At 36.1% G+C, this 12,182-nt stretch overlaps 1 protein-coding gene across 1 annotated transcript in view; it reads left to right on the top strand.

Moving 5' to 3' along the window:
- The window catches only part of LOC107728634 (FYVE, RhoGEF and PH domain-containing protein 5-like), a 43,315-nt gene extending 35,662 nt beyond the window's left edge, over positions 1 to 7,653 (top strand). Inside the window, exons 13-21 of the mRNA XM_016538890.1 lie at positions 1,270 to 1,353; positions 1,494 to 1,573; positions 1,667 to 1,760; positions 1,916 to 2,053; positions 4,538 to 4,640; positions 4,916 to 5,052; positions 5,136 to 5,264; positions 6,052 to 6,206; positions 6,304 to 7,653. Coding sequence (XP_016394376.1) covers positions 1,270 to 1,353; positions 1,494 to 1,573; positions 1,667 to 1,760; positions 1,916 to 2,053; positions 4,538 to 4,640; positions 4,916 to 5,052; positions 5,136 to 5,264; positions 6,052 to 6,206; positions 6,304 to 6,340 — 957 coding nt within the window. The 3' untranslated portion in view covers positions 6,341 to 7,653. The remainder of the gene's footprint in view (positions 1 to 1,269; positions 1,354 to 1,493; positions 1,574 to 1,666; positions 1,761 to 1,915; positions 2,054 to 4,537; positions 4,641 to 4,915; positions 5,053 to 5,135; positions 5,265 to 6,051; positions 6,207 to 6,303) is intronic.
- The last annotated feature ends 4,529 nt before the right edge of the window (positions 7,654 to 12,182 follow it).

Raw genomic sequence — 12,182 nt, 5'->3', positions numbered from 1 at the left:
GTAGGTATGTGGGGGCGTGTTCGAACGAGCCGTTTTAGGTAGGTGTGGCTGACTCTTAACTTTTATAAAGAATATTTCTTTGGATTTGAGACTTTAGTCTTTGCAACTTTACAGATCTTCTTTATGCACCAAGAGCTTGTAACACTCCAAAGAGAAAGGAAAAATTGAAATCGCATCATATGACCCCTTTAAATATATTATGATTAGTATTAGTAGCATTGTCTATAGGAGTAATAATTATGCAAATATTTATAATTATAATAAATCAACAATAATAATATATAATAATTAAAGTGCCCCTATTATGGATTTTTGAAAATGACCTTTCATGCAGTGTGTAACACAGCTCTAAGTGAATGAAAACATCCTGCAAAGTTTTAACTCTGAAAGTGCACCATGTATAAAGTTATTGTCTCTCAAAAGAAAGAGTGGACTCTGAATCCTTGAAATGAGTCATTTTTAAAACGAATCCCAAGCCGTTGACGTTAACATGAAACATTAGCATATTGCCCGCCCACTTGTTGGTCTTTTCGCGTTGGGCTGAATGAAAATGCAAATTCATTCTTTGCCACTAGATGCCGCTTTTGGAGCGCTGTTTCCCCGGTAACGCTGTACACAAAGCAGCACTGTGCTCACAAACGCTGCTTTATCAGGCATTACAGGCTAGATGAAATGAAAATGAGACCAATCACCGCAGATTAGCGTCATGCAAAGGAGGGGTTTAGAAAAATTAATCGTTGAGGGAATCGTTTGGGAGATGAACAAATAAGGTAAAAATAAATGCACATTATAAGACAATGAAAGAGTTTTTTGACCTTGCATGCATGTCAACCTGTTGTTGGGGACTCCCAAAACCAAAATATGAACTTTTCATTACCCTAATAGGGGCACTTTAATATTATAATAATTAGTATATTAAATCATGTAAAACGCTCATCTAAATGGTTTAACTTTAATAATTAAATAATGACGTGCTCATGCACTCATGTTATTTAAAATTGTGTATATAGTTGTGTACTATATAAAGGTATGTGTACATATTTGGGGACAAATAAATTTGTACCCAGAGATGAGATAAATCTGACAAAACCACCTTGTAAGAATGGTATTACAATAAAATACTTTTTTACTAAAGAAAAAAAAAAGCAGAACATTTAAAGTGGTTAGGATTAGGTTATATAATTTATAATTAGCTGTATATAAAAAACTATTTCTAGTCTATGGAATGTCCCCATTTAGATAGTAATCATGTTTGTGCGTGTGTTGCAGATGAATGACGTGATGCTGTACACCTACCCTCAGCAGGATGGTAAATACAGGCTGAAAAACACACTGACTCTAAGTGGAATGAAGGTAAGACAGCAGTGTCTCTCAGCAGATTCATTTTGTTTTTTGATTAACCTACTAGGAAAAAAACGGATTAGAATAAGTGTGATATGAATTGTATTATCAAGAACTGAGCAGTATGTGTATGTGTTTTCATGTGTCTGTAGGTCAGTAAACCTGTCATAGACAATGTGCTCCACACGCTCAGGATAGAAGTCAGTGATGTTACAATCACTCTTTCAGCGAGGTAATGAGCATTTCCATAATGGTTTGCATGTGTCTGTACTGACATCTACCGCATGCAGTCACTTCAAGCATGGCTTCTTTCTGTCTCTGATAGTTCTTTAGGTGAGAGAGAGGACTGGTTCCACATGCTGAGCCGGGCTATAGCAGATCACGCCGCAGGCCTCAATACCTTCAGCTGCTCTAGTGAGGTGTGAGGAAATATTTTACACAGCTTCTGTACAAAAATATCTATGGCTAGTTATCAAACAAGCAACAGAAAAAAATTATTGTTAAGTTTTTGTTTAATGCATTAGTATTCAGTATTAAGGAAACTAAATGATGAAATCACTGTCCATGTTTCCAGGCGAGAGAGAAATTATGGATGTCTCTGGGAGAGGCTGCTCCTGTTCTAGTTCCTGTTTCACATGTGATGATGTGCATGAACTGCACATCAGACTTCAGGCTAACACTGCGACGGCATCACTGCAATGCATGTGGAAAGGTAAAACATCTGTACCTCATGTAGGGAAATGTCTGATAGTCTTATAGGGATAGTTCACCCAAAAATGATTCAAGCATGGCTTCTTTCTGTCTCTGATAGTTCTTTAGGTGAGAGAGAGGACTGGTTCCACATGCTGAGCCGGGCTATAGCAGATCACGCCGCAGGCCTCAATACCTTCAGCTGCTCTAGTGAGGTGTGAGGAAATATTTTACACAGCTTCTGTACAAAAATATCTATGGCTAGTTATCAAACAAGCAACAGAAAAAAATTATTGTTAAGTTTTTGTTTAATGCATTAGTATTCAGTATTAAGGAAACTAAATGATGAAATCACTGTCCATGTTTCCAGGCGAGAGAGAAATTATGGATGTCTCTGGGAGAGGCTGCTCCTGTTCTAGTTCCTGTTTCACATGTGATGATGTGCATGAACTGCACATCAGACTTCAGGCTAACACTGCGACGGCATCACTGCAATGCATGTGGAAAGGTAAAACATCTGTACCTCATGTAGGGAAATGTCTGATAGTCTTATAGGGATAGTTCACCCAAAAATGAAAATTCTGTCATTAATTACTCACCCTCAGGTCGTTCCAAACCCGTGAGACCTTCGTCCTTCTTCGGAACACAAATTAAGATTTTTTTTTATGAAATTCGAGAGCTTTCTGACTATCCATAGACAGTAATGCAACTGAAATATTTTATGGCCCAGAAAAGTAGTAAGGACATCGTTAAAGGCAGTGGTTTATAAAGTACCTGAAAGCCATACTCAAGTAAAAGTACAGATATCTTACCAGAAAATGACTTTGGTAGAAGTTGAAGTCACCGTTTAGAATATTACTTGAGTCTTAAAGTATGTGATATTTATTGTACTTAAGTACGAAAAGTATTTTTAAAATCTTAAACGTACTTAAGTATTGAAAGTAAAAGTACAAGTAAATGCAAAATGGAAAAGAAGCAAATAAATATATATAAAAAAAATTCATACACGGCTTGAGTAGCAAGATTGTGTTCAGTTTTAACTCTTTCTTCCATTTTGTATTTTTGGATAAGAATAAGAAGCACTTCATCCGGTACTTAGCGTCTTTCATTCCATCATAAGAAATAATTTCTTGAATCTGGAACTGAAATAGCATTTAGATGTATTTACACAGTTTATGTAGAAATTAAAACCGCCAGTAGGTAACAGCAAGTGACTGTTAATGAGTCATTGAGATTCAACCGATTTATTCAAACGACTAATTCATTCAGAAACAAAGCATTTGACTGTGTTAATGAGTGAATTACTGAATCATTTATTCAACCAATTCGTTCAAAAAGCTGATTCATTCAATAAGTAAACACCGTCCATTGCTCAGAGACGCAAAACAGTGCTGTGATCTTTGTTTGGAACTATTTTCGTTAGCAAAATTGAGCAAAAACAAGCACTATTATGTCCAAAACGTAAGTCACTTATTGCTTTACTGAACTTGTATAAAATGATTATTAAATGTGTTCATGCTGATATCTGCAGAAAAACGGTACTCTTTGTGTGATATAGATTAAGTTAACTATATTAAATTATAAAAATATAAAAAGCATACGAAGCATTTTTGCCGTCTACAATTTAGAATGCCTGGAATTTTGAGTTTTAATAGACTAATAAATCAATGTGCGTGATTTGGTGATATAGCCTACTTGATAATGTCAGATTGCACATAATTTCAACAACACTTACCATATTATCGCAGAAGATATACTGTATATCGCACACCCCAGACTCGACTTGAGTGGAAAATGAATCAACCGCGGTTGTGCGTGCACTTGTTTGCACGCAGGGTTGCCAGGTTTTCACAAGAAAACCCGCCCAATCACTACTCAAAACTAGCCCAGTAGCGTTTCGAGGGGGTCCCCAGTTAAAAAATCGCATTCTTGGGGGTAAAATACACGTTTTTTGTGGCGGGGTTCCCCTACTAAAATGAACATTCCAGGAGATAAATATCATGTTATTGGAGTCGCTTCAACCTGCGGACATGAAAAACAACCCGCGGCAACAGTGTTAGTAGCCCAATTCCGTGGGAAAACCCGCTATTTGAGGAAATAATGTGCAAAGTAGATTACAGGGATTTAGTGTTCATTCCATTTGTTTTCTGCTTTAATATATTTTAAAATATAATTTATTCCTGTGATGCAAAGCTAAATTGTCAGCAGCTATTACTCCAGTTTTCAGCATCACATGATCTTTCAAATCATTCTAATGCTGATTTGGTGCTCAAGAAACCTTTCTTATTATTATTAATGTTGAAAACAGTTGTGCTGAATAAAAGTATTAATTTCTTTAAATACATAGTTAAATAATAAATCTTACTGACCCAAAACGTGTTAAACGGTAGTAGTATATACTGAATAGCAGCATTAAATTGTGACCCTGCTTTCTTTTATTTTTATTATTGTCTCTCATTGCATCTCATTTTTTCTATTCATCTGAAATGTCTCGCCCTGTTTTTAGGTTGTGTGTCGCTCCTGCTCGAGAAACAGGTATCCTCTAAAATACCTGAAGGACAGGCTGGCTAAAGTCTGTGACCACTGCTACGCTGAGCTCAGAAAGAGAGGTAAGAGCCTCCAAAATGAATCAGACTTTAAAGTGTTATGCAATTTAGAGTTAGAAATAGTACGGAAATCGTTAATGTAAACTGTTCACTTTGATTGAACCATTTCATACTCACCATCACAGTTTTACAATATTATCAAGAATGTAATATACTTTTGTTATTTTTCATTATTCATCTGCAATTGATTGTTTAAACAAAATAGGCTGTTTCCATTCTGAACATTTAAATTATCCCAATAGCTGTATAGTTAATGTCAGTGTATGATGTGTATGTAGGTGGTAATATTCCAGGGTCATGTGGGAGCGCCAGTCCCTGCACAAACAGGGCCAGCAGGCCTCTCTCTGCTGTGTTCCAGAGCCTACAGCCACCCAGCCTGTGGAGGAACAGAAAGAGCACCTCACCTCTCACACAGGTACACACACAAACACTCACATTCACATCTGAATTAATGAGGAATTTTTATACTCCGAGTTCAAAAAGTCTTGGTGTGTGCAGGTATCTGTGGGTGCAGAGGGGTCCACTATGAGTGGCAGTCTGCAAAGATGCAAAAAGAGCAAAAGGAAGTGGAAGAGGCTGTGGTTTCTGCTCAAAGACAAGGTGCTCTACACCTTTAAAGCACGAGAGGTGAGGGGACCCAGAGTCTCCCACACCAACACAGACACCACAAACAAACACTCATGCATACATACGCACATTATAACCTGCACAAACTACATTTAATGTGCTGGATCAATACCAAAATTTAGATTTTGATACAATATCAGCCTCTGGTTCCTCACATCATTACTAAATCAATGGCTTAGGCAACAAATAAACCACTTTGTGTGATTGATGAAATACAACTAGGAATGTCAATGTTAATAATTTGTAAACTTGGCAATAAATTATTTTTTTTACGCTACTACTTAAATGTTTGGGGTCTGTAAGGGTTTAAAAGGTTTTGAAGGAAGTCTCACCAAGGCTGCATTTGTTTGTTCAAACATACAGTAAAAACAGTAATATTATTACAGTTTAAAATGTTCTGAATTTTCAGCATAATTTCTTCAGTCTTCAGTGTCACATGATCTTTCAGAACTCATTGCAGTATGCTGATTTGTGGTCTGATTATTGGTAATGTTGGAAACTGTGCTGCTTAATATTAAATATTAATAAAATAATTATAAACATAATAAATAATTAGATCCCCCAAACTACTGAATTACGGATCAATTACATAATGAAACAATTATAATGTCACATTTAATTAATCTCATTAAAGGCCTTTTACATCACATTGTCTGAACTGCTAAACTGTGCTGTCTTTTTTGGTCAGGTGCTGAAATATGCAAAATGATAATACTTGAAATAATGAAAATACCACACAAACCCTGCACACATTTAACCTCTCTCTCTCGGTTTCCTGTGTCTGCAGGATAAAGTGGCATCTGAAAGTCTTCCTCTGCAGGGCTTTACTGTGAAGCTGTCGGATCGATCAGAAGGGGAAGACAAAGACAACGTTTTCCAGCTGTACCATAAAAAAACACTGTATTACACCTTCAGAGCAGACGACCAGCATACTGCACGCAGGTATGACACACAAGAGTCGTCCTGCACACCTCTGCATTGTTCATTCCCATTTGAAATCCTCAGAATTATGATAAAGAAATGAACTGTTATTTTGCAGGTGGGTAAATGCATTGGAAGAGGCCACAGTGTTATAGTATCCAGCTATCTGCCCAGACGACAACAGGACTCTGGGCAGGATTCCCCAGACAGCTGAACCCATCATGGGCTTAAACCTATGACATCAGAGTCACCTGTGCCTGAGAAACCAGCGGAATCACACCATTAATACCTTCATTTTTATCTCCATCTTCTTTTTGGCTGCTGAATTTATGGACAGATTCACACAAGGCATGTCACGCTCTGTGTTTGTGCTGTCCCAGGACGAGTCCCATGCCTCACCTACTTCACAGACTCATTAAAAAAGTGCCATATGTAAACAGTGCAGTTCAGTGAAGCTCAGGCGTTGTGCATGATTGCTCTGAAACTACTCGTCTGTGTCGAATAAAGAAGAATGTTCTTTTTTTTTTTTTTAAATTGTAACTGCCTTTTTATATGCAGTGCTGTCATTTTATACAGTAATGTAAAATAAAAAATAAATTAAGGCATTTGTTATAGCTTGGAAGAATATGATAAGCCAAAACAGGCTTGTTATAGACAATATATTGTTCATTTAATTTAACAGCTAAATGTTTAGCATGGCATATCCTACCACCTCGGATATAAAAAGTCCATGTTTTATATACAAATGACATCATGTGATATATATATATATATATATATATATATATACATTTGGATTTGATACAGAATTGTATAGCCTAAATGAAGAAATCTGTACATTTTACAATTCAGTGTAATATATTTAATTTGCAGCTGTATTAAGATATTGCTATCATCTGCTGTGATTCATTTTTCTCTGCACATTTGGTAGTTATTTTATCGTGGTCCCCAAGCTGACTTTGTTCCCGTATAAACATCACCATGTCAACCATTGTTTTCGCTAGAATACCACCACAGTTATTGTTACTAATTTGATATTAGTCACCACCACTGACATCAAAAACATAAAAAAAACATATCAGGAGAAAAATTCTATTTTGAATATAATCCTATATGCATTTGGTATAATTACATCAATATTAATAACTATGGTATATGGTCAGAAACAATGGTTATTATGGTAAAAAGGATGGTTGTATGCACCATGTCACATACCTTTGAAGGCCACATTTGGTAAAACCTCAATGTAAATCAGTATGCAAATGTTGTGAACATCTGTGTCGGTTGAACCTTTCATTAAAAATTGTGACGTGTCATAAGCTTTATGTACAGTATCAGCCTTAAGCAGTTTTTTATTTAGGCCATCATCTAAAGCCATGTTATTCCCCAAAAATATGTTTAAAAATGTTTTCAATTTTTTTAAGATAAATGCCATAAAGAATCAAACTGCATTTTCAAATGAGTTTAGGTGAATTTTGTTGTATATATTCATCTAGAAAGAACAGTTTGTCTGAACTGGGCCTTTTTCTGTTCAGTATTTTCAAAATGCCTAGTAGGACTCATTTTTCTTTTTATATCATGTTTGTTTTTTATTTGTCTTTTAATGTTACATTTTAAAAATGCGTTCTGTAAAACTAAAAAAAGTGCCAGTATACATCCTCAGTTATTTGTATCTGATATTTCCCAGCACAGACCCTATTCCCACAGAGATCATCCCTCTTCCTTGATGCTTTATTAAATTTAAATAAAGCCCCTGCATAATGAAGAATAAAAAGTCATGTAAACCTGCATTTTAAAGGTAAGAAAAATGCATTTTGGTTTCTTTTCACAGTTAAAGTTAGTCCCATTAAAGCAGTAGTTCCATTAGAAATGACTGATTATACAATTGTTTGGCTTCACATGTTTAGATTATTAGAAAGAGATAAATAGGCCTATATTAATTATACAATTTCCACGACATTCTAATTTATTGAGATGCACCTGTACATACAGTATATTAAAGTATAAAAAATACTTTCCAATGGTTAACATACAGTCTCTAGGGGGCGACACATACTTAAGCAGGAGCAGCAAGTCACGCTTCTTGTCAGTGATTATTATGCGGTAGTTAAATATTTGCTAGTAATAGAAATAATTGATCAGATTTCGATGCTGTTTTTCTTTTCCCCCATTAGCCTACTGCATTTAGCATATTTGTTTAATAATTAAGCGTATTTCATTACAATAGTTTATTTTCTTTACTGTAAACGGGCCTTCAAACCTAGCAACAAACGGCTAACTGTGATGACACATGGTGATTATTCGAGTCAAATGTGTCACCATTATCTCAATAATCTGCCCGAGTGCGATCTCAATTATCAAACTGCAGCCTAGTAATGCGATATAACTAGGTTAAGATAATTAGCTTTATCAAAGTGGTCTGTGGCACTTCGGCCAACAGCCAAAGAGAGGTTGATTAAGCAGCAGAATGCCTAAATAATTGATATGATAGAAAAAAAGAGGCAGCACAAAACATTTCGCCCTATTTCTTTTCATCCTTTGAAATATTAATGATGCTGAGGTCCACTGTGCTATTGTAGGTCCCCTGAAAACTGTTATTTTGACACTGATCTGGGATCAGTTTTCCAAACTTAAATACAAAACCTATTCACTGCAGGGGAAAAAAAGCACAATGCTGATGTCAGATCAGCATACATTTCACTAATAGCTTCTAGTCTGCTGTCGAGACTAAAGTAGACTTCATTAGACTGAGATTTACTAGGTCATCGAGGACAGGATAATAAAGGATATAAAAGAAAGTAGAAAGCAAAGGACAGGAACGAAGACTGAAAAAGAGGTTCCAGGGAATATAATAATAGTGTGGCAATGAAAAGGTGGCAATATGGCAAGAAAGAGAAAAGGGATGTTAAAGAAGGAAAGTGAGATAGAAATGGGACTGTTCTAGTTGCCACACTCCCTTGAGTTCCCCTGACCCACTAATGAAAGAGTAATTGATAAATTCGAAGCATTTAATTGCTTAAAATGTCATTTCATTAGATTGGGGACTGTATTTTTGTTAGCGTGTCAGTTTTGGTGAAGTAGGTGTACAGGTGGATGAAGAATGAGCTCATAACCAAGTTCAGATATACAGACATTCAACATGGAGAACAAGGTGCCTTTATGACTCCACTTCCTCTCTTCAAGTGTCTGTACTATGACCATTAAACTAGAACATTCAATGACTGCCTATGCCTCATTTAAAGGAACAGTTCAATGAAAATTTGCTGACAATTTACTCACCCTCAGGCCATCCAAAATGTAGATGAGTTTGTTTCTTCATTGGAACAGATTTGGAGAAATTTAGATCACTTGCTCACCAATGGATCCTCTGCAGTGAATGGGTGCCGTCAGATTCAGAGTTCAAACAGCTGAGAAAAACTGAAGCTAAAAATATCAGTAATGCCGTTTGACTTCACCAGCAAAAAATATACAAATAACTGAAAATATTGTGTCTAAAATGTAAGTTTCACAATATTATTGTCTTGTTGATTTAATCTTTGTTTAAAAGCAGTTAGAGTAAGCAATCATGGTCATGTTGATATGTGAACAAACAGCACGATTACGAGTGATTTTTATATATGTATATTTTGATATTTTTAAAGAGAATACTATATATTTGATATATCAGTTTGCGGACCACATAGCTATAAATTTCATTGAGCCGTGATATAAAGTGGTCATATTTTAGTTCTACAGTCATTCTGAGAGGCTCTTATAATGATTAGAGAAAGGTGAACCTCAAACTGAAACAAAGGTTGACCACACACAGGTGTTCCTCTGTTCCTCAGGACCTAAAGCACAATGGGCATAAAAAATAACACAAGATCCATTAGGGCTTGGGAAACATGAGCAGTACCCGGCTTTTGTGGTTTCATGAATGAGCTTCACTTCCATTACTGGCAAAAACTTACAGAACTTCAGAGTTTGGAGTCCTTTTTCCATTTGCCTGTTTGAAATGCATGCATTTGAATGGTAAATGAGCATCTTTTCTTTACAAACAAACAGAGGTATAGTTCTTCTGTTAGCGCTGCTCTCCTCAACCATGTTAATGTATTCCAGGATATTAGCACCTTTGCTCTTTATTTCCTGATTTTCCATCACCCTCACCCATGATTAATATGAGCTATTTATCTCCAGTGAGATAAACTCCAGAGTTCCAGAGCGCTATCGCTGTATTCATGAGGTCACCACCATTATCAAGCTTTCTTTTGGAGAACACAGTCTAGACATTAAGAAGAGGCGGAGTCAAAAGTAACACTTTTTTTATATTGTATTATATTATATTATTTTATTTTTATATTAATTTAAACAATTATTATCAAACAATTATATTCATTTAGTAACATAGATATATCTTAGTGTAAGCTATATCTTTAGAGTTTTATAATTCATTATCTTCTTGTCGGTCCACCAGTTCACATTTACAACTGCGTGTTTTCTGCGTAAAAAATAAGGGTCGTTTTTGGCTTTGGTCTAAAGTTTAGACTAAACAAAGAGCAGAAGGGCTTATTGAAAAATGCAAATTAATTCTCTGCCAGCAGGTGGCGCTTTTCGAAGATGTTCTCTCTATCAGGAGAGAAATATGCACAGATCAAGCACCATTTACAAGCAAAAACAGTCTAAACAAATATGCTGGTGTGGGTTTCGATGTGAGATGACAACAGAGGATCCATGGGTGAGCAATTTCTCCAAATCTGTTCCAATGAAGAAACAAACACATCAACATCTTGGAATTAAAATTTTTGGGTGAATTATTCCTTTTAAGGGCATTTTTGTTTACTTTTGTGCAATAAGCAATTTTGGTATTTTGTTGGGTTGCTACTTTATAATCAAATCCAATCCTTCTGAGAGTAAAATAAGATGTTAGATTGGGTTAAAATGTCATCAAATGAATATGAAGATTTCAGAACAGTGAGGAAGAAACACCACTTTGCTAATCAGAATCAGAATCAGAATGAGCTTTATTGCCAGGTATGTTGTGGGGTGTTTTTTCAAACCTGCAGTAGAACTCGTTTAGATCGTCTGCCAGTTGTTGATTCTCCGCAGTGCTGGGGGATGGTGTCTTGTAGTTGGTGATTTCTTTTAGACTTTTCCACACTGATGCCGAGTCGCTGGAAGTGAACTGAGTCCTTATTTTTTCCGAATAATTCCTCTTTGCCACTCTGATCTCCTTTTCCAGTGTGTATTTAGCCTGTTTATACAAGACATTATTCCCCTTCCTGTGAGCATCTTCTTTGGCCTGACGGAGCTGACTGAGTTTTGCAGTGAACCATGGTTTGTCATTGTTGTAAGTTAAATGAGTCCTGGTAGGAATGCACATGTCTTCACAGAAACTGATATAAGATGTTACAGTCTCTGTGAGCTCGTCCAGATCGGTGGCAGCAGCTTCAAAGACGCTCCAATCAGTGAGGTCAAAACAAGCTTGTTAAACCTACAATGGATTGCTAGAAAAATGAAGTTGTTCTCAAACATATTTAAAACTCATTACAGACTTTAAAGATAGAGGGAAAGAAGAGGGAAGTAATAGTAAAAGAGAAGTGAGGCAAGACTGATAAATTGTATTAAAAGGGGTGAGATAAGACAGAAAGGAAGAGGAGAGAAAAATAAGGAGGAAAGAGAAACAGTAAAGGAGAAGAAAGGAAAAACTGGTAAGAAGCAGTTCTATAAAACAGAAGAGAAGTGAAACCACACATCATAAACCAACGCAATGAGTCCTCACCATTCCTCAGAACTTTCTATAATAATGGTATCCGTTGGATCGCAGTTTACACACCTTAATGTGTTACGCATAAAATATTAGATTGGGTTAAACAGACTAAATATAGAAACACTGAAACTCACAGCTTTATACACCACTGACAGACCTAGATTGAAGGGGTGGGGCAGTCTGTGAGTCAGCATCATGTGACAGCTGCTTCTTTGTGTATGCGTGTGTGTAATGTGTGTGAATGCGATAAA

The sequence above is a fragment of the Sinocyclocheilus rhinocerous genome, unplaced genomic scaffold, assembly GCF_001515625.1.
Source record: "Sinocyclocheilus rhinocerous isolate Xijiao unplaced genomic scaffold, SAMN03320098_v1.1 scaffold757, whole genome shotgun sequence".
In the NCBI taxonomy this organism is placed as follows: Eukaryota; Metazoa; Chordata; class Actinopteri; order Cypriniformes; family Cyprinidae; genus Sinocyclocheilus; species Sinocyclocheilus rhinocerous.
The sequence above is the reverse complement of the archived record's forward strand: the minus strand, read 5'-3'. Positions and strand labels throughout refer to the sequence as shown.